The 27,294-nt window shown below is 38.6% G+C and overlaps 1 protein-coding gene and 1 long non-coding RNA gene across 4 annotated transcripts in view; one reads left to right on the forward strand and one right to left on the reverse strand.

Moving 5' to 3' along the window:
* The window catches only part of LOC116475164 (uncharacterized), a 33,121-nt gene that overhangs the window by 2,755 nt on the left and 3,072 nt on the right, over nucleotides 1-27,294 (forward strand). The window contains exons 2-3 of the long non-coding RNA XR_009215126.1: nucleotides 14,454-14,551; nucleotides 22,890-22,974. This is a non-coding gene — a long non-coding RNA (uncharacterized LOC116475164). The remainder of the gene's footprint in view (nucleotides 1-14,453; nucleotides 14,552-22,889; nucleotides 22,975-27,294) is intronic.
* The window catches only part of CARNMT1 (carnosine N-methyltransferase 1), a 47,840-nt gene continuing 40,134 nt past the window's right edge, over nucleotides 19,589-27,294 (reverse strand). For all 3 annotated transcript variants that reach the window (XM_032164310.2, XM_032164312.2, XM_032164311.2), the window contains exons 7-8: nucleotides 23,486-23,589; nucleotides 19,589-22,438 (exon numbers count right to left, since the gene is read on the reverse strand). In XM_032164310.2, coding sequence (XP_032020201.1) covers nucleotides 22,337-22,438; nucleotides 23,486-23,589 — 206 coding nt within the window. In that variant the 3' untranslated portion in view covers nucleotides 19,589-22,336. The remainder of the gene's footprint in view (nucleotides 22,439-23,485; nucleotides 23,590-27,294) is intronic.

Below are 27,294 nucleotides of genomic sequence, written 5' to 3' on the forward strand. Positions count from 1 at the left end.
CAAGCAGTCCCCCTGCCTCAGCCTCCCAAGTAGCTGGGCCCATGGCTTGTGCCACCACACCCAGCTAATTTTTTATTTTTAGTAGCAACAAGGTCTCACTATATTGCCCAGGCTTGTTTTGCTGGGTTTTGTTTTTGTTTTTGTTTTTTTAAAACAGCTTTACCTAGGTCTAAATGACATACAATAACATGCATATAAAGTGTACAATTTGACATTCATATACCTGTGAAACCATAACCACAATCAAGATGATCAAAGTTTTGAGAGCAATCTTTGACATCTTGTTCTTTAGGAGTGTTTCAACTATACTTGGCCCTTTGTTATTCCATAATAGCATCCTCTGTAACATTTAGTTACCCTTTTGGAATTTTGGTTATAATTGCATTGAGATTATAGATCAATTTGGGAAGAATTATTATCTTTACAATACCAAGCTCATTTCCTGTTCAAGAATATAACTATTTAAGTTTTAAAAAATCTCTCAATAAAGTTTTATCTTTCTCACCATAAAGAGCTTATATCTTTGTTAAGTTTATCCCTAGGCACTTTATAATTTTTGTAGACAATATTCTTTTTCTTTTTAAATAACATTTTCTGAGTTTTTGTTGCTGCTCTGGGTTCTTTTTTTTAAGGCCCCAGAAGTAGAATTTGAAATTAGTTTACCCTAAGTTGTAAATAGTACCAGACCCACTTGTTCACGGAATTTGTCCATTTCATTAATCAAATTTGTTGGAATATTTTCTTAGTTTCTCTTTTTCTCATTTCATTGGCTTCTACTAAATTTGGATTTACTTTGCTCTTCTTTCTTTAGCTTCTTCTAATAGAACCTAGGTCACTGATTTTAGTCTTTGTTAGTTTCTTTTTGGAGACAGAGTCGCTCTGGCTGGAGTGAAGTGGCACGATCTTGGCTCACTGCAGCCTCTGCCTCCCAGGTTCAAGCGATTCTCCTGCCTTAGCCTCCCGAGTAGCTGGGACTACAGGTGCATGCCACTGCACCCGGCTAATTTTTGCATTTTTAGTAGAGACGGGGTTTCACCATGCTAGCCAGGTTGGTCTCAAACTCCTGACTTCAGGTGATCCACCCACCTCGGCCTCCCAAAGTGCTGGGATTACAGGCGTGAGCCAACACGCCCAGCCGTCTTTGTTAGTTTCTAAAATAAATATTTAAAGCTGTAACTTTCCCTGTAGCACTGCTTTGGCTACATCCTACAAATTTTGGCATGTTGTATTTTTATTATCTTTCAGTTTGAAGTACTTTCAAAATTTCCTTTCTTGTTACTCTACCTCCTTCCTATTGTTACGAATTTCATTTTAAGTTAACCTATTGGTATTTACTTAGCTATACCTCTTTGAATTAATAATGTGGTTGCCATAAGGACTGTTCATATACATCTTTATTTTTTCACAGTCTACTTCGAGCTAACATTGTACCACTTTATGTAAAACATAAACACCTTGCACTCCTCCCCCTGCCCTATCCAAATGCATTTTTTATTGACCTAATAGGATCTTCTACCTATTCTACATATCCCATAATTTTGTGGATAATAACTCAGAAGTCATTAGTTATAACAAAACAACAAAGAAGGGAAACTTTTTTCTTCTTACTGAAAAAGGAATACACACAAATTTATTCTGCTTATCTTTAAACTTGTGTGTTTCAGACTAACTGAAGCCTCACAGCAGTGTAGGGTGGGGAAGTAGTTTAAAATTTTTTAATTGCCAGACCTTTTACATATCTGATTTGATCCCAAAAACTTTGGGGCAGATTATTGCCAGTTTAACAGATAAACCTCTCCTCTGAGCATCAGATCCATGTGACTTCTCATGAGTCTACCTTACCCACCTTATTTAAAATTGCAACTCACTCTACATTTCTCCTGACTCTTGATTCCCCTCTTTTCCCCCATAGCATGATTACTTTCTAATCTATTATACATTTCACTTACTTATTACTCTTATTGTCTCCCTTTCTAGAAAGTAAGCTCCTTGAAGGTAGGGTTCCAGTTTGTTTTTTGGGTTTTGTCCCCAGTCATATACTCAAAGTGACTAGCATGTTAGGTGCTCAGTAAATATTTGTTGCTTGAATGAGTGTTCATTATTTCCACTTGGGTGTTCTGTAGGCATCTCATATTCAATCCTCCAGTGTCATCAGTCATCTATACAGGTACCCATACCAGAAATATAATTGTATTCTTTCATAATCACATTCACTCAGTTTATTCTTTGAATACATATTTTAAGCATCTGCTACAGACCAGGCACTGGGGTTACATCGGTAAAACAAAAATCCCTACCCCATGACTGTCCAAGGAATCTTGGGGGAGACAGACAATAAATAAGTACATCTATCAGGTGGTGCTGAGGAAAAATAAAAATAAAGCAGGATAAGAGGTCAAGATGGGCATCTCTGACAAGACTTTTGGGCCAAGACCTGAGGAAAGTGAGGGGGCAAATCATGTGATCCTAGTCAGATGTAATAGCAAGTATGAATGTCCAAAAGTATAAAATAGCAAAAGCAGCAAAACAAACAAACAAACAAAAACCCCAGTGCTGCCTTTTTCTCAATGTTTTGTTTTGGGTAGTGTCTGTTTCTTCAAGTTCACTAGTTCGTTCTCTTGTACCTTATCTGCTGTTAACCCCACACACTATTTTTTCATCTTCCATGATGTACTTTTCATCTCTAGTTCCATTTGGGTCTTTTTTTCTATCTTCCAGATCTAGGTAACTTTTTGAACATACGGAATACAGTTATTCTGTTTTAATGCTTTCTGCTAATTCTAACATCTGTGTCAGTTCTGGTTTGGGTTCACCTGATCTTTCTCCTCTCTATGGGTCGTGTTATCCAGCATACCTGGTATCGTGTTTGTCAGCATACCTGGTAGTTATTGCTACCAGATATTGTTTTACTTTGTTGGGTGCTATTTTTGTATTTCCATAAGTATTCTTGAGATTTATTCTAGGATGCTGTTAAGTACATAGACATAGTTTGACCCATTTGGATCTTGCTTACAAGATTTGTCAAGTGGGACCTGAGCTTTTTTAGTCTAGGGCTAATGATTCCACATTACCAAGGCAAGACTTCTCTGTACCACACCTAGTGCCCTACACATTTTGAGGTTTTATAGTCTGGGTGTGAGAACAAACACTCTCTGGCCCTGTGTGGGCCCTGGCTACTGTTATGATACTTCAGGTGCTTTTTTTCCTCTGGCCGTGGTTCGTTTTCTCACACATGCACTGATCAGTAGTACTCTGAAGATTACTCAAGGGGGACTGTTCTCATATCTCCAGTGTTGTATGTGCAGCTACCAATGTTTGTATCATATTGGTTATTAAAATTTTAATAAGTGATTGTGTTGATAAGGATATGCAGAAACAGATGCTCTCTTTGTTTTAAAGTGTAAGTTAGTATAACCTTTTAAGAGAGCAATCTGGGCGGGGTGTGGTGGCTCACGCCTGTAATCCCAGCTCTTTGGGAGGCCGAGCCAGGTGGATCACTTGAGGTCAGGAATTTGAGACCAGTCTGACCAACGTGGTGAAACCCCATCTCTACTAAAAAATACAAAATTAGCCGGGCGTGGGGGCACGTGCCTGTAATCCCAGCTACTTGGGAGACTGAGGCAGGAGAATTGCTTGAACCCGGGAGGCAGAGGTTGCAGTGAGCCAAGATCGCACCATTGCACTACAGCCTGGGCAGCAACAAGAGCAAAATTCCGTCTCAAAAAAAAAAGAGCAATCTGACAATATCTGTGAAAATTAAAAAATACACACACACATTCAGAAACTCTAACTCTAGGAACTTATACTCCAGATATACTACTGACAATAGACATAAACAACTATGTACAGGATTATTACATTGTGGCATAATGCTACATAGCAAAAGATTGCAAACAACCGAATGTTACTTACTAGTAAAGTATGGCATATGTTATGTATTAATAAAATTAGTATAATAAATATAATATGTATTTTATGCATAATGGAATGCTGTGCTTTTTTTTTTTTTTTGAGTCGGAGTCTTGCTCTGTCGCCCAGGCTGGAGTGCAGTGGCGCGATCTCAGTTCACTGCAACCTCTGCCTCCTGGGTTCAAGCAATTCTCCTGCCTCAGCTTCCCAAATAGCAGGGATTACAGGCATGCACCTCCACGCCTGACTAATTTTTGTATTTTTAGTAGAGATGGGTTTCACCATGTTGGCCAGGCTGGTCTCGAACTCCTGACCTCAGGTGATCTGCCTGCCCCGGCCTCCTAAATTGTTGGGATTACAGGCGTGAGCCACCGTGCCCAGCCTGTGCTTTTTAACTGAAGTAAATTTGTATTTATGGATATAGAATAATTGTCAAAATACAACAAAAAAAGGTGCAGAGTAGACTCTATTGGTCACAGATATATAGGCATTTCTCAGAGATACTGCATGTTCAGTTCCAGACCAACACAATAAAGCAATTATCATAATAAAGTGAGTCTCACAAATTTTTTGGTTTCTCAGTGCAAATAAAAGTTATGCTGGCCGGGTACAGTAGTTTATGCCTGTAATCCCAGCACTTTGGGAGGCTGAGGTGGGTGGATCAGTTGAGCTCAGGAGTTTGAGACCAGCCTGGGCAACATGGTGAAACCCTGGCTCTACTAAAATACAAAAAAAAAAAAAAAAAAAAACCGGGTGTGGCAGTGTGCGCCTGTAATCCCAACTACTCAGGAGGCTGAGACAGGAGAATTTCTTGAACCCGGGAGGCAGAGGTTGCAGTGAGCCGAGGTTGTGCCATTGCACTCCAGCCGAAGCGACAGAGCAAGACTCCATCTCAAAAAAAAAAACAAACACACACACACATATACAAATTAGCTGGGCATGGTGGTGCACACCTGTAATTTCAGCTACTCAGGAGGCTAAGGCAGGAGGATAGCTTTAACCCAGGAGGTAGAGACTGCAGTGAGCCGAGATGGTGCCACTGCACTCCAGCCCGGGCACTAGAGCAAAATCCTGTCTCAAAAAATAAAAGGTGATGCTTACACTATACTATAGTCTATTAAGTGTAAAATAGCATATCAAAAAAAGTACATACTGAAACTTACAAGTAACTTATTGCTGCAAGGTGCTAACAGTTATCTGAACCTGCAGTGAGCCATAATCTTTTTGCTCATGGAAGATGTTGCCTTAATGTTGATAGCTGTTGACTGATCAGGGTGGTGGCTGCTGAAGGTTGGAGTGGCTGTGCAGTTTCTTAAGACAACAATGAAGTTTGCTGCATCAATTGATTCATCCTTTCACAGAAGTATCTGATGCTGTTTGATAGGATTCTACCCATGGAAGAACTTTTTCAAAACAGGAGTCAGTCTTCAAACCCCACCACTGCTTTATTGACTACATTTAAGTATTATTCTAAATTATTTGTTGTTATGTCAATAGGGTTGACAGCATCTTTATCAGGAATAGATCCCATCAAGAATTTATTTGCTTAACTATAAGAAGCAACTCATCACCTTTCAAGTTTTACCATAAGATTGTAGCAGTCCAGTCACATCTTCACTCATAAGCTTTTTTCATGGCATTCCATTGGGTGCTCAAGAAGGGTGGGGGCATACATAGCAGGAGGCTGCTGCGATCCCCCCTGTAAAGCAAAGATATATAGTATAGCTGCCCCTGAGGTGGGGATAGGCACAAAAACCCACCTGTTTCCCTGGTTCATTTTCTGCCAAAAACAGAAGCCTTAAGCCACTGATGGAGGGTTAACAAACATTTTCTCAGGCCAGAAAATGCTTTTGTGGGAGGAATAGAGGCAAAACGTCTCTGCCTCAGAAGGAAGGACAAAGGCAAAGATCTTTCATTTAAGGAGAAAAAGTAGAAGCACAAATCTTAATTTAGAGGAGAGAGACATAAAATAGTTTGGCGCCTAGCATCCTCCACTGATACTACTGGGAGAGGAGTAGGAAATTCCTGCTGAAGACCAGTCATAAATACATGAGGAGCAGGGATAGGAATGCTAAGGACACAATTCTGAAGCCAGGTGTGCAAAGCCCGCCTAAGACTGAGGCTGAGCTAAGACAACAAAGATTCTTTATTGTCTCTACCATGAGCCTAGCACAGACTAACAAGAAAATGCAGTCTACCTCTGAGGGAGGGGCAAGAGCATGGTGAGAGAACGTCTTGGGAGCAAAGGCATACAGAGACAGCTGGAATTGGAGAGGAAGCTGGAACATTGAGGAAAATACCCTCTGGCATCCTGTCCTTTAAGCACACAGGAACAGCTCACTGCTAGAGGAATTTGAAATCTGTGATGTGCTGCAGATAACAGTAAGAAAACATAAACTCAGTTTCTTACAATACTGACTCAACCTCCCATACCAGCCTAACAGGCATGTATTTATAACCAGACATAAATACTGTTTACCTCAGTTTCTGTTTTTTTCTACACACGATAAATGAAATTCAATATTATAAGACTCAAGGGAAGAAAAAAAAAAAAAAAACACCTTGTCAAGAGATAACGCAATTAATAGAACAAGACTCAGAGGTGACTCAGATAAAATTTGAATTATCAGTTAAGGGCTAACATTAATATACTATATTGAAGGATATGGTGAAATAGGTGGACAACACATTGACGCAGGGTGTTTTAGCAGAGATGAAAACTATAAAAATATAAATGGAAATGCTAGAAATAAAAAGCATGATATCAGAGATGAAAATCCCTTCAACAGGTTCATTAGTAGAAGGGAGATAGCTGAGGAAAGATTCAATGTATTGGAAGATACATTTAAAAAGTCATTCTGAAACACTGAGAAAAAAATTACAAAAAAAAAAAAAAAAAGCCCAGTGTAGTGGCTCACACCTGTAATCCCAGCAGTTTGCAGGAGCAAGACGGGCAGATCACTTGAGGTCAGGAGTTTGAGACCAGCCTGGCCAATATGGCAAAACCCCAGCTCTACTAAAAATACAAAAATCAGCTGCGCATGGTGGCAGGTGTGGGGAATCCCAGCTACTCGGGAGGCTGAGGCAGGAGAATTGCTTGAACCCAGGAGGGGGAGGTTGCAGTGAGCTGAGATCCCGCCATTGTGCTCCAGCCTGGGTGACAAGAGTGAAACTCTGCTTCCAAAACAAACAAAAACAAACAATAAAAACAGTGCCCAGGAGCTATGGAATAATAACAAGCAGTCTAACATACATGTAAGAAAAGTCTCAGAAGGAGAAAACAGGAAAGAATATTTTAGGAGATAATGGCAAGGAATTTTTCAGAAATAATAACAAAACATCAAACCACAGATCTAACCAGTTTAGAAAACCCCAAACAGGATAAATACCAAAACCAATTAAAGCAGCCAGAGGAAAAAAGAAACACACTCAGAGGGACAAAGATAAGAATTATAGCAGAGTACTCATCAAAACAACAGAGTGACATATTTAAAGAAATAAATCAACCCCCAATTTTGTACTCTGTGAATAAATCTTTGAAAAATAAAAGATGAAATAAAGACTTTTTAGACAAAAGCTGAAAGAATTCACTGTCAGCAGACCTATGATATAAAGTAAGTTCTCTAGGCAGAAGTGTGATGGCAGATAGAAACTTGGATACATACAAAGAAATGACTAGTGCTTTATAACAAGTTATCCCCAAACTTAAGTGACTTCAAACAACATTTTCTCAAGTCTATGGGTTAGAAATTCACCATCAGTTTGGCTGGGTGTTACAGTGTCGCTCATGTGGTTACAATTATGTGGTTGGCTGGGTGTTTGATTATAGGAAGGCTTGCCTGGGGTGGAGGATCCACTTCCAAGCTCATTCAATTCATATGACTCTTTGGAGGAGGCCTAACTTCTTCACCAAGTGGGATTCTCCATAGGGGTATTTCAGTATCTTCATGACATGTCATCTGGCTTCCCCCCAGTGCCAGAGATCTGAGAGAAAATAGAAGGTGCAATGTCTTTTATGACCTAGCCTTGGAATGACACATTTCTACCACATTCTATTCATTTAGTAAATTACTACAGCCCACACTCAAGGGAACGGGAATTAGGCTGTTCCCAAGGTAGGAGTATTGAAGAATTTGGGGACATATTTTTAAAGCAACCCACACCAGAAATTATTCAAAAATGACGATAAATATAAAATATTTTTTTGTTAAAGAATTTAGTCCAAAGCAAAAATATTACCACTGTATTCAGGGGTTTATTACACACATAAAATTAAGATGTATGACAACAGCATAAATGATGCAAGAGAAATTGGAAGTATATTGTTGTAAGGTTCTAACTATACATGAAGTGGTACGCCATTTGAAGTTTGTATAAGTTGAACATATTTTAAAACCTGGAGAAGCCACTGAAACCTTTTTTTAAATAAAGAGCTATAACTAATAAGCCAATAATGGAGATAAAATCAAGAAAATACTCAATCCAAAAGAAAGTGAGAAAAAAGAAAATGGGACAAGTCGAAAATAGCAAAATAGTGAGATTACATTCAACCACATCCATAATTACATTAAAATGTAAACTAATTTCCAATTAAAAGACATCAGATTGAATAAAAAAACAAGACCCATCGGTCTTCAAGATGGCTGACTAGAGGCATCTGGTACTCAACTTCTCCGTAGAGAACCAAAATAGTGAATAGATAATCACAGTTCGAATAGATCATCTAGGAGAGAACACTAAAATTCAACAGAGAAGTGAACAGGAAACACCTAAAACAAGGAAGGAGAGGGAAGTGAGGCAGCCTGCTCAGCTGGGATTGGCTGGGAGCCTGTAGAGACTTCCCAATGAAGGGAAAGGGTAAGGGACAGACACCCCAGCAGTCCACATTTTTATTGCAGACTCCTACAATCCTAACTACAGGAGAGCCCCCTCAATCCTTGTGGGCCCTGAGACTAACATAGGGAGCTGCTTGAAGACCATGTGATGGTATTGCTCCAGAAAGGGAGCTAAGGCTGAGTCTTGCACACCCTGAGTTTTAAGCAGCTACAGCAAGGTACCATTTTGAGAGCCAGCACCTCCATGTGCCACCAGGCAGCCTGGGGACAGGTTTGCCTAGACTGGCTCTGTACCCCCTAGTCACCAAGCACACTCTCAGGGGCCCTGCGGATTGCCTAGCTCAGCCCACCGCCATTGACACCTGAGCACTCCTCCCAGGATCCTAAGGTCAGGCCCACCCAACCTGCCACTACCATCACAGATGTCACCCACCTGTATATGCCACCCTGTGAGCCTAGGGACTGGCCCTCCCAGCCTGTCACAGCCACTGCCAATGCTAGCATGGACCACTTGGGAACCAGAGAACTGTCCCACCAGTGCTACTGCCTTGGCTTATGCCATGCTGACTATCCAGGGGCCTGACAAACTGCCTACCTGCTCAGCCCACCACTGTCACTACCAAGCACCCAAGCAAGCCAGCTGGAGGGCCAAGAATCTGCCCATCTGAACCTGCTAATATACCAGTGACAGCATATCCCACCCAGGGGCCAAAGGACAGGCATGCTCAGCCCACTCCTGCCATCACCGAGAACTGAGGACTGGCCCACCTATGTCCCTGTCCACAGCAAAACTTCACCACAGCCTCCACTAAATGGACTCTAAGTCACTGAGAAAATCACAGACACTATTGACACTATTTATACCTAAAGAAAACATACAGAGACTACACTACTGCACACACCCAGAATCAAAGCCACAGTGTCCTACCCAACCAACACCACATATACATCTTCAGGAAAAAGTCCTCCACTATGAAAGCAAATCCAAAAAAATTGGAAGAAGTGACTGTTAGACCAGATGTGCCGAGAAAAATGTAAGGACACAACAAACATGAAAAAGCAGGGAAATATAACACCTTCAAGGGCACACAATAATTCTCCAGCAACAGATTCCAATGAAAAAGAAATTTATGAAGTCCCAGAAAAAGAATTCAAAATAATGATATTAAAGAAGCTCGGTGAGACAGAAGAGCACACAACAAATACAAAAAATAATGAGAAATTTACCAAAGACATAACAATCATGAAAAAAACACCAAATTTTGGAACTGATGAATTCACTGAATGAAATACAATATACACTTAAAAGCTTCAAAAATAGATCAAGTGGAACAAAAAATTGCAGAACTTGCAGACAGGTCTTTTGAAATAACCCAGTCAGACAAAAATAAAGAAAAAAGAATGAACAAAGCCTACATGACATATGGGACACCATAAAATGACCAATATTCAAATTTTTGGTGTTCCAGAATGCAAAGAGAAAAGGGGTAGAAAATCCATTTCATGGAACAGTAGCTGAAAATTTCCCAGGTCTAGTAAGAGATTTAAAGATCCAATACAAGAAGTTCAGAGATCCCCAAACAGATGCGATTCAAAGAGGTCTTCACGACACATGGTCGTCAAATTTCAAAGACAGAGAATTCCAAAAACAGCAAGAGAATAGTGTCTAGTCACTTACAAGGGATCCCCCAACTGACTAAGCAGAATTCTCAATGGAAACCCTACAGGCCAGGAAAGAATGGGATGGTATAGACAATGAGCTGAGAGAAAAAACCGCCAGCCAAGGACGCTACACCCAGCAAAGTTATCCGTCATAAATGAAGGAGAAGTAGTCTTTCCCAGACAAGCAACAGTTGAGGGAATTCATCACACTAGGTGAGCCCTACAAGAAATGTTTAAGAGAGTCCTGGAAGGAAAACAATGATACACACCACCACAAAAACACAAAATTACAAACCCCACTGGTAGAGCAAAGACACAAATGAGGAGAAAGGACTCAAACATTACCACTACAGAAAACCACCAAATCACAATAATAAATAAGAGAGAAAGGGAGGAACAAAGGATATATAAAACAAGTAGCTATCAAGTAATAAAACGACAGGAATTAGCTCTTACATATCAATAATAACCTTGAATGTAAACAGATTAAACTTTCCACTTGAAAGTTACAGGCTGGCCGAATGGATTAAAAAAAAACATGGCCCACCCATAAGCTGCCTAACAGAAACTCCTCTCACTTGTAAGAACGTATACAGACAAATTAAAGACATGGAAAAAGAGATTCCAATCAAATGGTAATCAAAAGAAAGCAGGGGTAGCTATACTAATGTTAGATAAAACAGACTTTAAGTCAAAAACTGTTAAAAGAGACAAAGAAGGTCACTATATAATAAGTGGATTAGTAGAGCAAGAGGATATAACAATTATAAATATATATGTACCCAACATTAGAGCACCCAGATATATAAAGCAAATATTAGATCTAAAGGGAGAGATGGACTGTAACATAGAGTTTGGGACTTCAACATACCACTTTCAGAATTAGACCAACTAGATGGAAAATTAAACATTTACACTGCACTTTAGACCTAATGGACCTAAACAGCACATTTCATCCTACAGCTATAGAATACACTTTCTCCTTATCAGCACATGAAGCATTTTCCAGCACAGACCATATGTTAAGCCACAAAACAAGTCTCAACAAATTTTTAAAATAGAAATCATATCAATTATCTTCGCAGACCACAATGGGATAAAACAATAAATAAGTAGCATGGGCTGGGCACGGTGGCTCACGCCTGTAATCCCAGCACTTTGGGAAGCCAAGGCGGGCGGATCACGAGGTCAGGAGTTTGAGACCAGCCTGACCAACATGGTGAAACCCCATCTCTACTAAAATTACACAAATAATTAGCTGGGCATGGTGGCGCGGTGCCTGTAATCCCAGCTACTCAGGAGGCTGAGGCAGGAGAACTGCTTGAACCCCGGGAGGTGGAGGTTGCAGTGGGCTGAGGTCACACCACTGCACTCCAGCCTGGGCAACAGAGTGAGACTCTGTCTCAAAAAATATATATATATGTTATATTTTTTATATAATATGCAATATATTTTATATAAGCTATATAATATAATCTATATTATAATCTGTTATAATCTATATTATATAATCTATATTATATATAATCTATAATATAGTTATAATCTATATTATATATAATCATGTATATATATTAGATATAATATAGATTATAATATAATATATAATTATATACTATCTAGATTATTTATAATATAGATTATATAATATACTATATAATATATATATAGTGTGTGTGGTGTGTGGGAGTGTGGAGCAGACTTGTCTTGCTGTCTTTGTCAGAAATTCTAAGTAAGGGCTGTGTCTTTGTGAATTACCTTCTTTTGTTCTTCCTGCCAGAGATCATGATAAGAGGGTGTTGGGGGTAGGATTAGCTTGAATTTTTTTTTTTTTTCATTATATTCTTCTCCTGTCTGCTCCCTGCTTAGCCCTCTGTTTTCTTATTCCTCTGGTCTTTGAAGACCATTTGGCTGGTCTTCAAAACTGTCATGTGTAGGGTTGACAATGTTGGGGGTAGGGGATCCAGCTTATTTTATTTTCAAGTCCATTCTTGGGGCTGGTGGGGAGGCAAAATGCCCCTCCCTAAGCCCTTAGTGTGTGCCAAGCTTGCTTTTTGATGTTGGCAGTGGAGGGGGAACCTCCCCTCCAGTCTCCAGGGTGGTGACTGAGTTTCCTGTGTCAAACCCTTTAATGGGCACAAAATGGGAGTGCTTGATTTCAGGTGTTTTTTTTTTTTTTGAGACGGAGTCTTGCTCTGTCGCCCAGGCTGGAGTGCAGCGGCGTGATCTCGGCTCACTGCAACCTCCGCCTCCCGGGTTCACGCCATTCTCCTGCCTCAGCCTCTCCGAGTAGCTGGGACTACAGGCGCCCGCCACCACGCCTGGCTAATTTTTTGTATTTTTGGTAGAGACGGGGTTTCACCGTGGTCTCGATCTCCTGACCTCGTGATCCGCCCGCCTCGGCCTCCCAAAGTGCTGGGATTACAAGCGTGAGCCACCGCGCCCGGCCTGTTTTTTTTTTTTAATGAATGTCCAAATCTGTGTTTCTCCCTGCCCTCCCAGACTATGTGGCCAGTTGAAAGTGTCTGGTTTGTGTTCGTCTCTCCCTCATTTCTGGAGCAAGGCCTGAGACCCTGCCACATCTCCTATGCTCTGTATCCATGCCTCCTTTGGACATTAAAGGTTGACTGATGCAATAATAATAAATCATAATGACGTCTCACTTTACATTAGAATAAGTGTTATTAAAAAGCAAAAAAAAAAATTACAGATGCTAGTGAGGATGTACAGAAAAGGGAACTCAAACTGTTGGTGGAAATGTAAATTAGTTCAGCCACTATGGAAAACAACAGAGAAAAAAACTAAAAATAGAACTACCATACCACCTAGCAATTCTTCTACTGGGCATTTATCCAAAGGAAATCAGTATACCAGAAGGATACATGCACTCCCATGTTTCTGACAGCTCTTTTGACAGCAAAGATAAGGAATCAACCTAAGTGTCCATCAACAGATGAACAAAGGAAATGTGGTCTACATACACAATGGAGTACTATTAAGTCACAAAAGAGAGTGAAATCATGTCATTTACAGCAACATGGGTGGATCTGGAGGACATTAAGTTAAATAAGCCAGGCAGAGAAAGACAAATACTGCATGTTCTCACTCATATGTGGGAGCTAAGAAAGTTGATCTCATGGAGGTAGTGAGTAGAATGATAGCTATCAGAGGATGGGAAGGGCATATGGGTAGGAGTGGCTATGAAGAGAGGTTGGTTAATAGGTACAAACATACAGTTAGATAGAGTAAGTTCTAATGTTTGATACAAAGTTGGGTGACTATAGTTAATAGTTAACAACAATGTGTATTTCAAAATAACTAGAAAAGAGGACTTGGAATGTTCCTAATATATAGAAATAAACATTCAAGGTGATGGATACCCCAAATACTCTAAAGTGATTATCGCACATTCTATGCATGTAACAATATCACATGTGCCCTATATAAATATGTACAAATACCATGCATTAATTAAAATTTAAAAAGCAAGACCAAGGTATGTGCTGTTAATGAGAAACCCATTTTAAATATAAGGTAGGTTAAAAGTGAAAAAATAAGGGAAAAAAACAACAGTGCATGCAAATACTGGTAAACTCCAAACAAGGTCTATCAATAGTTTAGTAATAGTATTGTACCAATGTCAACTTCAAGGTTTTAATAATATGGTTACTTAAAATGCTATCTTTGGGGGAAGCTGGGTGAGAGTACACAGAACTCTCTGTATTATTTGTGTAATTTCTCATGTCTTTACCAGCATCTAGGAAACTGTAACAGACTAACTTATCAGATGGTAAATAGGGCAAACTCAAATAGCAGACTTAGCAATTTTGTTGAGAAAGAAAGGATGCTGATAGACATGTATTTCTGGATTAGGAAAGACAAGGCTCTGCAGGCCAGTACAAGAAAATAAGACTCCCAAGATCCAGTAATGAATACTATTGCCCAAATGGCAGGAGACCCTACTTCTTCCCGTTTATATGCTGAGCTGCTAGAAGCAGGACTGAAATAAGTCACCCAAATAATAACTTCATTGTTGCTCTCTTCCAGGCAGAAAGAAGAAGAAATGTTATAACAGTGCAGCAAGTCCCATGATCCTAGCTAACAGGCGGTATGGCTGTGACTGCTGAGGTGGAGAGTCCTCAAAGGTAAATTAATGTTGTCAGCAATGAAGGCTTCGCTATTTAAATAGAGCTTTGAGTGACCTGAAGACAGAAGTTAATTTGGTTGAATTGAGCATGGGTGGCCACTTAAAAGTGAGTGAAGGAAACGCCTTGCCTAATAGTATAAAGCCAAACACCTGGTTCCTGTCAACAGTCCAACCTGGCTTATAATGAGGACAGGGCTCTGGGTGCCAGGGCGGCCAAGGCTGGAAGACTGCAGGGCAGAACACAGTGGCGTGAGCATGGACAGAAAGGAAGTTTGGATCATAATCCTGAAAAACAATTCTGAATGCCATAATCTCAAATATTGAAATACTGAAAGATCAAAATCCCTGAAGTCTAAAAATCCAGAAAATTGCAATCCCAAAATTTCAAAATCTTGAAAATGTAGGGAAAAAAAGCTTAAAAATTATTTAAAATGCATTTATTTACATTTTTAAAAGGGGATTTGAGAAACATAAAAACACAAGAGAACACTGTGTAGGCCACTTCACACAATGAAATAGGCAATAACATATTTTTTGCAAGCATAAACACTCAGGCATACTAATGAGAATTGCGTGGATGTAACAATTATGAGCAGATGAACTGTATTCATAAAGAAATGGGTGAAAAAGCTAAATATATAAAAGCATACACCCAGCTTTATAACTGCAGTCATCTGAAATACAGTGACAGACAACATAAGTCTTCTGACCAGATCAATCAAAAACTTCAATGGGGGGCCGGGTGCGGTGGCTCATGCCTGTAATCCCAGCACTTTGGGAGGCCGAGGCGGGCAGATCACTTCAGGTCAGGAGCTCAAGACCAGCCTGACCAACATGGTGAAACCCTGTCTCTACCAAAAATACAAAAATTAGTCGGGTGTGGTGGTAGGCACCTATGATCCCAGCTACTCAGGAGGCTGAGGCAGGAGAATTGCTTGAATCCAGTAGGTGATTATGGTGAGCCGAGATCACGCCACTGCACTCAAGCTGGGGCAACAGGGCAAGACTCCATCTCAAAAGGAAACAAAAAAAACAAAAAACAAAACTTGGCTGGGCATGGTGGCTCACGTCTGCAATTCCAGCACTTTGGGAGGCCAACATGGGTGGATCACCTGAGGTCAGGAGTTCAAGACCAGCCTGGCCAACATGGTGAAACTCTGTCTCTACAAAAATACAAAAATTAGCTAGGCGTGGTGGTGGGCGCTTGTAGTCCCAGCTACTTGAGAGGCTGAGGCAGGAGAATCGCTTGAACCCAGGAGGCGGAGGTTGCAGTGAGCTGAGATGGTGCCACTGCACTCCAGCCTGGGCAACAGAACAAGACTCTGTCTTAAAAAAAACAAAAACAAAAACAAAAACCTTCAGTGGGTCACCACCAAATACACATTAGCCCAAAGAGCCAAGATTTTCAGAAATTTTATCTTTGACAAACGCAGACGTACAAAGAGGACATCTCTTCCTTTACTGAGGAAGTTTCTACATTTTTACATACATGCAAAATGCTTACACATGGTTAATGCTGTGATAATGTACCCCGTGGAGTCAAATTTCTGATGTCCAAGGCAGCAGCGGAAAATTTGTCCCAGCTCTGAGAGGGACTAATTGGCCTTCTCTGTTCTCTATAGGCCCCTGGCTGATTGGATGGCTCCTGCCAACACTAAGGACAGATCTTTCCCACTTAGTCCACTGAGACTCACATACACATCTGCCCTAGAAAGACTCTCACAGATACACTGAAAATAATGCCTTACTAGGTTTCTAGGTATTCCTTAATCCAGACAAGTTGACACCTAAAACTATGTCCATAAGTCCACTTCTTGTCAATTTGGCACCCATATGAATCTCCTTAAACCGTAATTTCCTAGTAAAGACAATAACAAGGTAATAGTTCTGCCTGTCGTGATGCAAGTATACTGCATACAACCGAAAACACATTAATCCCTTCCCCAGAATTTGTCTCACGGGATTTCAAAGATTTTAATCCATTGAAATTTTAGACGTTAGGGACTTTAGACCTTAAGGATTTTGATATTTCAGGATTTCAACATTCAGGATTATGTATTTTGAGATGATGATCAGCACCAAAGTAAGGGGTCTTGGAAGCTGGACACTCATTGGATGTTGGAGATAGATGGGGGAAGAAGTAACAGCAGTGCTCAGGCACTGAACCTGGAGACAGTGGTCAATGGAAAAAAATGCTGACAATCAAATTTCTTCCCCACCACCATTGAGAAACATAAAAACACAAGAGAACACTTTGTAGGCCACTTCACACAATGAAATAGGCAATAACATTTTTTTTGCAAGCATAAACACTCAGGCATACTAATGACAATTGCGTGGATGTAACAATTATGAGCAGATGAACTGTATTCCCCACCAGCATTGCTCCTACTGTCATTGTAGACTAGCTTCCTCTGCCACCTGGAACTCCCAACTGGGGGATAACCTGATCTTTTGGGATCTGTGCTGTAGCACCTGATGCACATGTTAAACTTCTTGGTCTGTGTTCCTACAGGAAAAAAGGCACTTTAATTCAACTGACAGGGTTTGGATAGGGCTTGGAGTGGGGAAGTAAAACTGAAATTGTTAGGGGCCAGGGAGAGCTGAGCTGGCAGGTCGAACAAAGCTTTAATCACTTACTGAAATAGCAAGAGGTTAAACTAGAGAAAGCGCCAACTCTTTTCTGTCCTATCCCAGCCCCCAAGTTTTTGACGAGGAGCTGGACCCCTCAAAAATAATGTCACCAGGGCTCTTTGAACATATTCAATATATGTATAATAGAATTCATGGATTTTATGCCTGCACTTCTTGGTCTATATCTTATTCCATCTCACTCTCAAGGAATACTGCACAGACTGAACTCACTCCCTGGTGGTCCAGTATTAAGTAATATAGGCCTCCAAGAGGAGAAGTTTCAAAGACTTAATGGCTGCCTGAGTACTCAGAGAGGCAACAGCTCAATACTAACAATCGCAACAGCTGCCTAACCCAGCCACCATGTACATCTTTATATGTTAACAAAAGAAGGCAGCTATTAACCTGCTAAGCTTTTGTTGAAACTTAATGTGACTTAACGTAGGTCTTCTGACTCTTTGGCTTGACATCCCCATTTTGGGATGGGTCAACTTGGACTTGATGGCTAACAAGATGAAAAGAATCTAATAAGCCTCGCTAGTCAAAGAGAAATAGCATAGCTTGCCTGGACCAAGCAGCTTTTTGGTCCTACATGAAAAAATGGCAGCTATCCTTTTGGAGGTAAACTGTACGGCCAACTCCACTGCATAAAGCAATCCCATTGGTTCAATGGGGCCCTTGACTTAGTTTCCCCTAAATTTCTGGGCCTACTTCACGAATTGTTTGGCTACAATGAAACATAATGGAGTCCAGTGAGCTGCTGCTGCTGTTCAGCTTCAGTGCCAGCTACGTAAAACCAAAAGCAGATGTGGCTGCTCCTGTCAATTACTAGAACTCAAGGCAGTCCTCAAGGCTCTGGCCAGTACTCTACCTGATGAACCTCACTAAGTTTTAATTAGGTTTGGAGCTGTTGCCAATGACCTATCAGGTCTGCCACATGAAATCATATAGACTGGCAGATTAAAAACACTTCTCTTTGGCCATTAAACTCAGAGAAATTGCTTAACTTTCCCAATAATTAAGTAAATGAATATTCAAATTAGATAACACTTCTTATACAGGCATACCTTGGAGATACTGCAGACTCAGTTCCAGATCATCATGATAAAGTGAGTCACACACATTTTGAGGTTTCCCAGTGCATATAAAAGTATGTTTATACTATACTGTAGCGTGTTAAATGTGCAATAGCATTTTGTCTAAAAGAACAATGTACATACTTAATTTAAAAATACGTGATTGCAAAAAAATGCTGACACAGAGATATGACATGAGCACATGCTGTTGGAAAATGACACCAATATAGACTTGTTTGATGCAGGGTTGCCACAAACCTTCAATTTGTAAAAAAAAAAAAAAAAAAAAAAATACAGTATCTGCAAGGTGCAATAAAGCAAAGTAGAATAAAATGAGGTATGTCTGTAGTGACAAAAATGAAAAGCTCAGCAATATCCAGTACTGGCCACGGAATGGATATGTTACTTTTAAACACTGTTCCTGGCATGTAAATTGGTGCAGTCCTTCTGAAAGGCAACTTTTAACTGAAAATGCACATACACACTGACTGAAAGATCCCACATCTAAATAGGTATCAAAGAGAAAGAATCAAACATATGCAAGAGGGATGTGCTAGCAGGTTAATAAAAGTGGGAGTAACATGCCATTAAATTTTACTTATGCCCTCGCCTACTATTACCTACTATTATATTTCATTATAATTCCCAACAAACTTTTGGAATCTGTATCTGTACCTACCATTTTTTACTGTTTTCCCCAGGATTCCACGGAAACCTTTTTCAAAGGGTCACCATAAGATAATTAAAACTAATGTCCTGTTAACAATCCTCATTTTTTCCATCACTATATAGCAGTCAACACAGACTGAAATTACATTTATGGTAATTGTCTATCATGTGCTTTCATACACACAAAAATATATATAAAAGCTCATATGACCTAATAAACCATCTGAAATAGATGGTATTAATCCTCTCTTACAGATGAGGAAACAAGCCAAGAGTGGCTTGCCTGAGATCACAATCATTCAGGAAAATGAACCCAGAAGATCTAAGTGCTCATCCCACTGATGGCTGGTCCTAGAACTGTCTTCTACTAGTTCCTTTTATAGTTCTTTTTCTATTATTTAACAAAACTGAAAATCAAGATTATTCGTTTTCTTCAATGGATTCTAACTTTATTACAGTGAACTTGAATGAAACAAAGTGAAAATAATTAGTATAAGGCTTGGCGTATTATAAGGTGAAGTATTCATGTTACTGACTTCTTAGAAGCATATAAAAATAAGCTAATCCAAGAGTTCAAAAGTATATATGCTCAACTCATTAAAATCCCCACATCTATGGTTACATTAACTTAGATGAAAACAACCAAGCAACTAGTGTTTCATAGCAATTGGCAGACTTTAATATTCAAGAAAAATTAATTTCATCATACACATTAAAAATATAGGAAATTTCATGCAGACATGAAGCTTCCAATTCAGCTTTTGTGGCAACTTTTAGAATGAGAGTTACATATAAATACAGTACATTTTACAGTTACCAAACTTCATAATTTTATACTGTGATTTTTACAGCTTCTCCTTATATTGTACATATTCCACCTTGCTCACTTGATTAGCATACCCTATATCTGCACTGCTTCAGAATACGTAAATTAAAGAAAAAAACATAAGCACAATGGACTATCTCTTCCCATTTCACAAAGTAAATGAAAATGTTTGTGTATACAGCTAATTTAAGAAAAACATTTTAAACTTTAAGGCTTACATACTTTAGTAGCTAGGACTAAAATTAAGAAATACAAAGTTAAATAAATCCTCCAGTGATACTTCTATTATTGATACCACATTTTCAAGTTTAGAATATATTAACTGCAAAAGCTGTAAGAAAAAAAGTGATGCAAATTTGTATAGAACATTTAAAAAACAATATTCATGATATGAGAGATAAATTAACAAACGAAGTAACTGATTTCAGAATTAACTAAAACATATGCTATAATTTAGAAATTTAACATTATTAAAGAAAACCTAATAGAAAAAAATTAATTAATAAAGCCAACCCACCAGTGTCAACCTGTTTTTGCCTGTGACAAAAACAAAGATCATTTGTTTTGATACAAGTTGTAAAAAAGTGAATACTAGTCAGTGAATAAAAAGCATGTCTAAGCCATTCAAAAACAGCATGCATTCCTTTCTGTTCAATTGACTTTTAAAAAAATACTTATGTACTTTGTAAGTTTTCTTCTTTTAAAACAATAATTTGAGGTTTTTTTTCTTCCTTGACACTAAATTCAAACTCATTCATGTAAGTAATAAGAATTTCCACCAAATGAACATCTGCTAAGTATTGAGGGACACAAAAAAAGAGAAATCTTTGAAAAAAAAAAAAAAAAAGGTTACAGTCTTCCCAATTTTGACATGTCAAATTAACTGCATGAAATCCTCTATTGCATAGTGAGAGTAAAGGTCACAAAAGTCCCATCACTGTACACGGAAAAGGTCCCCCCAATTAGTAAGATGCCAAATAGGGTAGTAACTCCCCAGCCTAAGTGACAACAAAGGTCTAAAGATTTACAAGTAACTTTTCCTATTAAAACATGACATTTATGCGACCAGCACATTACTGAGATTAAATCCATCTAATTTAAATTGCCACAGAGGTCATTTAAAGCAATCACAATCATCTGTGAAAATATTCCATAAGAGTTCTTCCTTTTCTCCAAGAAAAGGCTAAAACATTAGTCATCTCTACTTTCCAAGCTACTGGAAACAGAATATCATACATTAAAAAATACAAAGGAAAACTCCCTCCAATAAAGATCTGCTAGAGGTAGAAATTTAAAGCAGCATATACTGTTTAAGCTCCATCTATCAGGGAACAAAATTGGTATTAATCTGAAATTACATGATGGCTGCTGCTTACAATATTGAAGACACAGACCATGGGCAGTAATTTATCCCTGAATTTCATAATCAAAATTCCCCACATTAATACTATTATGACAGTTTTTCCTAGTATATAATTGTTTTAATGAAAAAAGTGCTTGCTTTCATAATCCAGATAATCTAAAGAAAAGACATTATTGTAAACATCACACTGTCAAACTCTGTATTCATTTAGAGTCTGAAAATCATATATTTCAAATGGGTAAATTTTATTCTTATTTTCTCTGTTTCCTAGCACTACTTTTAATAAAGGCTTTTTATTTCTCACTTTGAATGTTGAGATCTCGTATATTTCAAAGTGATCCATGATGAGTATGCTTTCATAAAGTGTTCAGTTTATTGTGGCCAAAAGACTTTGATAATTTCTCAGTTACTTGAATATATTTTACCGGCCTGTGATGCTATTAAATTTAACATTTCATAAAAAAGAAATGTTTGATGCTTCTTTAAGTTCATCTGAGCTAGAAAATACAAAATTAAATTAATCTGAATGATAAAAGAATAGACACGGGCCAGGCGCGGTGGTACATGCCTATAGTCCTAGCTACTCAGGAGGCTAAGGCAGGAAGATCGCTTGAGTCCAGGAGTTTGAGGTTACAGTGAACTATGATCGTGCCACTGCACTCCGGCCTGGGAGACAGAGCGGGATCCTGTCTCTGAAGGAAAAAAAAAAAAAAAAGACATATTTTACGCATAGTTTTCTTAGATTGAAAGTGAACAAAGTCCCAACTCCAGATGTTGAATATGACTGAGGATCCTTAGACTCTTCTAAAAGTTACATGTGCAATGCATACAAAACAACAAAAAAAGGAAGATTATTATGGACTTCAATACTATTAGTCATTAATTCGGCAGACTTGCAATGGACAGCATCATGAAGACACTGGAGATTAGGTTTTTTTCCTACTGAAACACAATTCTGGGCTTCAAGGAAAAAGTATACTTCAAGACATTTCCTCCATTTTTACTTGTATAGTACAAATCTGCATGGCATAGTATATTTCTGAAAAAGCAATAGACATATTAAGAAAATAGACACTATTTCTAAATTTCGTTAGGAATAAGAAGGCACCACTGATTTGAGGTTGTGTCCTGTCATCACTGATAGTTGATTTTGAGTCGTTTATTTCAGCATTTGTTCTTACTAAACTTTTTTCCAGGTGGTATCACTTGAGACCATTATTGTGGCTTACGGACCACAAACAAGACACATTCATAGTAGTATTTCATCATAGAGAGATCATTCACAGTATATGTTGACAATACAGATTCTTTTTCCACCTGCAATGCAAACAATAATCATAATACTGACTATGACAGTCATCATGACCACACCACTAACAAATTCTCAGTGCATATGTATCAGTGGCAGGCACAATTTTAAGCATATTCATTTATTACATACAACTACCCCCATAAGAGAGGTAATATTAATATTAGTAGTCTCACTTTACAAAGAACAGTCACACTAATAAGTGGTGGAACTGAGATTCAAACTCAGGCAGTCTTGAGCTCTGAACTACATGATATGTTGCTTCTTGTCATTCTTAAAAACAAACCTATTGTTTCCAAAATGGAATGCTTCTAAATCAATGAACTGAAACACAATAGCCAAAATATCACAAAACTTTATAGTAATGCACATAATTAAAAAAAGATGAAGTAGTACACAAGGACATATTGTGAATATCCCTCTTATACCTGCCCTCCCACCCCCTTTTGTTTTCCCCAGAGCCTACTCTACTTTCTATCAGTGGGAGTTTGTAAGACCAGTATTATAATGATCAGCTACCATTTATTGAAAGGCTATTTCACCAGTAAGTACAGTTTTCCCTTTATGTACACATTATCCCAAATCCTTGTAATTCTGAAAGCTAAGTAACACCAGTCAAGCATCCCTAATCTGAAAATCTGAAACGCTCCAAAATCCAAAATGTTTTGAGTGCCGACATAATGCCACAAGTGATAAATTCCACATCTGACTTCATGTGGCAGGTGGTCAAAATTTTAAAATATTGTTATCAAATTACCTTTGGGCTATGCTTATAAGGCATATATAAAACATAAATGAATTTCACATTTAGACTTCAGTCCCCTCCCAAGATATGTCATTATGTATATGCATATATTGCAAAATTGGAAAAAAATCCAAAATCCAAAACATTTCTGGTCCCAAGCATTTTGAATAAGGGATATTCAACCTGTATTATCTTCCCTTTATAGATAAGAAAATAGAGAATTCAAATAGTCACTAACAGCCATGATATCAACACTTCTGTTGAGGTGCTTTGGGAGTTAAACTTTGGCAATATTTTATTCCATTCTTACCTCTACCTTGAATCCATACTGCAGAACAACGTTTTTTATATCCTCATAGCTCAATTCTATGGAAAGTTCATTTGCCAGATTTTCAAAGTGGTACAGCAGAGGACCTATGGTTTAAAGATACTATGAATTACTTGAATATAAACATACACTCATAGCTGTGTTACACCGAATTCCAAGTTGAGTAAGTTAGGTACTGGATGAGACAAACATAAAAAGTCTAGGCATTTGCTGAAAATGCCCAGACCTCTGAAAATTTGGCCTAGTATCTGACACCCTCAAGAGTTGAGCCTACACTCATGAGGATTAAGTCCCTCTGGCATACCTGCCTTACACTGTGATTCACACCATGGGCCTTCACCTTTAACTTGTAAGTTACTTCACTTGTAAGTTACTTGTAAACTTCACCTTTCACTTGTAAGTTACTGAAGGAGTAGATGAATCAGAGAATGCTAAGTCCTCAAATTCCAAATGTATTCTGCAGTTATAATTCCATAAGCAAATGCAAAACTGCAGTTAGCAACTGCGTATCATATGAAAACAAAGAAGGAGCCTCAAGTTAACCTAGGTAGTAAAAGGTGGACAGGTTATGTGGAAGGTTTCCTGAAAGGAGGAAGTAACATTAGAGCTGGCTTTTTTTTTTTTTTTTAAGTGCACTGTTCATATCCCAGCTCTAACATCTAATAATTGTGTGCTGTGGGCAATTCACTAACTCCGCTTCATCTGTAATACGACTTTTTTTTTTTTTTTTTTGAGACAGAATCTCACTCTGTTGCCCAGGATGGGTGAGGTGCAGTGGCACGATCTGGGCTTACTGCAACCTCCACCTCCCAGGTTCAAGCGATTTTCCTGCCTCAGCCTCCTGAATAGCTGAGATTACAGGAACCTGTCATCACGCCAGGCTAATTTTTATATTTTTAGTAGAGACAGGGTTTCACCATGTTGGCCAGGCTGGTCTTGGAACTCCTGACCTCAAGTGATCCACCAGCCTTGGCCTCCCAAAGTGTTGCGATTACAGGCGTGAGCCACCGTGTGTGCCCTGTGATATGACTTTAATATGAGATAATATGTATTACACCTGTCATAAACAAGGCACTAAGTAAATGACAGGTATTACACTGTTTCTATGACATCCTCCCTTTACTATTTGCTCATTCCATACATTCAAGAAATGCACATATGATTTAAAGCATGATTTTCAAATCTTTCAATCTATCATTCTGCCCAATCCATCAACCTCATCCAGGAACCATTATCACTTAACACAGTTATATATACTTCAGGCTAATCTAGACAATCTTCTCTTTACTTTTCATTGGGTTAATTATAAATCCTGCAACCAGCTCTCTACTCCTACTCCCCATACAATGTGCTAATCATGGAAGATAAAAGTATTTAATAACAAGACAAAGGTTCTGCTATCAAGAGGCTTAACATTCTTTGGATCACAGTCAGGGTAAAAAAGTTTTTCTTTCTCTCTCCTTTCTGTATCCTACATAAACAACTAGAAAAAATGACCATGAATATAATGTATATGTTAGTGCTACTTACAAAAGATAACAATGGTTCCTTATCAAACTACTCTATCAAGCTGAAATTTGTTATATTAGTACTAGTAAAAATGATCGTTTTCTACCATTTCCTGATCACTGATGTTTCCTAGACTACCCAAAGCTTTTATAAGAATGCAGAGCCTCATAGCAGTCTTTCCAGCTTTTGAAGATTATGTTGTTCCTGTTCCATTATTTTAAGAGCCTCCAATAACATAGTTTTATTATCTCTACATACATACATATATTCCAATGATTTCTACATACTCAGACCATTTTTACCTCTAGTCATGGTGTGTTCCACCTAAAAAGCCCCAACCCTCCACCTCAAGCTTTAGCCATGCTTCAAAACCTTGCTGAAATCCATCCAAGTCTTCATCCCTACTGCTCATTGTTCTTAATGTGGCGTATTTTAACACTCATTTAATGCAGTGTTGCATTGCTCAGTGAAAATTTTTCAGGTAATTAGCACTGTTTTCTCACTAGATTACAAGTTATGTAAGTCAAGGAACACATCTTAAGCTGCTTTTGAACCCACTACAATGCCTAGCTTAGTGCTGAACTTACAAATTTTAGCAAAGACAACAGCTGGAGTGTATATTTTTAGTCTTCTAATACAATGGTACTTTGACAAATATCCTTGTGCATATTTTAGATTATCCCTTACAAAGATGTTTCTTGAAGGTCAGAGAATAAACATTTTTACTGACCTGATTCAGACTGCCAAAAATGCTTTCCCAAAGAGTTATAAGTTTTCACTCACAATTGCAATAAGTACTTATTTCAACATCTTACATTAAGTGGTGGGAATGCAATGGTACAGTCACTTTGGAAAACACCTTGCCAGTTTCTTTCTTTTTTTTTTTTTTTTGAGATGGAGTCTCGCTCTGTCGCCAAGGCTAGAGTGCAGTGGCGCAATCTTGGCTCACTGCAAGCTCCGCCTCCCGGGTTCACGCCATTCTCCTGCCTCAGCCTCTCCGAGTAGCTGGGACTACAGGCGCCCGCCACCACGCCCGGCTAATTTTTTTGTATTTTTAGTAGAGACAGGGTTGCATCGTGGTCTCCATCTCCTGACCTCGTGATCCACCCGCCTCGGCCTCCCAAAATGCTGGGATTACAAGCATGAGCCACCGCGCCCAGCCCACCTTGCCAGTTTCTAAGTTATAGATACACTCACCATATGTGACCCAGCAATTCTGTTAGGTACGTATTTATGCAGAATAAATGGAAATTTGCAGCCACGTGAAGATTTATACTCATATTTAATGCAACTTTATTCTTAATCATAATAATTTGGGAATAACCCAAACGTCCACCAACCAGTGAATGGATAAACAAAATGTAATATATCAAATGGAAAACTACTCAACAATAAAAAAAGACCACAATAGTACATGCAACAAAATGATGACTCTCAAAAGTGTTATGGTAAGAAAGCCAGAGACAAAAAGCAGCATACTGTATGATTCTACTTATATGACATTCTAGAAAAGGGAAAACTATAGTAACAGAATCCAAAGTAGTGACGGCATGGTATTAGGAGTAAGAGGAGACAAAGAAGTACAAGGGGACATTTTGGGGTGATGGAAATGGGAAGATTCCCTGTCTTGATAGTGGCCATGGTTACACAATTATCCAGTTTTCAAAATGCATCAAACTGTACATTTGTAAAAAGGGTGAATTTTACTATATGTCAATTATACCTCCAAAAAATCCAACTTAAAAAAAAAAACACAACAAGAATTCTTATTAAACAAAATATTTGCTAATTTGATATGGGGAAAATTATATATAATTTGAATTTGCATCTCTTTGAGGCTGAGCAGTTTTTCATATTTACGACCTAGTTGCCTATTCTTTAAACAAATATTTACCAAGCACCTAGCTAATGTCTGGCATTGGATATATATGAAGATGAATAACAGAGACACATTCCTCAAAGGGTTCTTTATTTTCTCAACTCTCATGTCTCTTCGTTCTTTCTTTTTAAATTTTTAATTATTTAATTTTTTTTTTAGAGACAGTGTCTCGTTATATTACCCAAGCTGGATTAGAATTCCTGGGCTCAAGCAATCCTCTTGCCTCAGTCTCCCAAATAGCTGGGACTACAGGCATGCAACATCACACCCAGCTTTCTTCATATTCTTTTAGTGGCCATAACAGAAGGAGCAAAGATATGTTTTTTTCCTTGATTATAAGATCAAAACTAGGAAGCTGAGATAACATGAAAAAGCATTAAAAAATTAAAAAATCACCTATAAG

This window comes from Hylobates moloch, unplaced genomic scaffold, assembly GCF_009828535.3.
Source record: "Hylobates moloch isolate HMO894 unplaced genomic scaffold, HMol_V3 SCAFFOLD_10, whole genome shotgun sequence".
In the NCBI taxonomy this organism is placed as follows: domain Eukaryota; kingdom Metazoa; phylum Chordata; class Mammalia; order Primates; family Hylobatidae; genus Hylobates; species Hylobates moloch.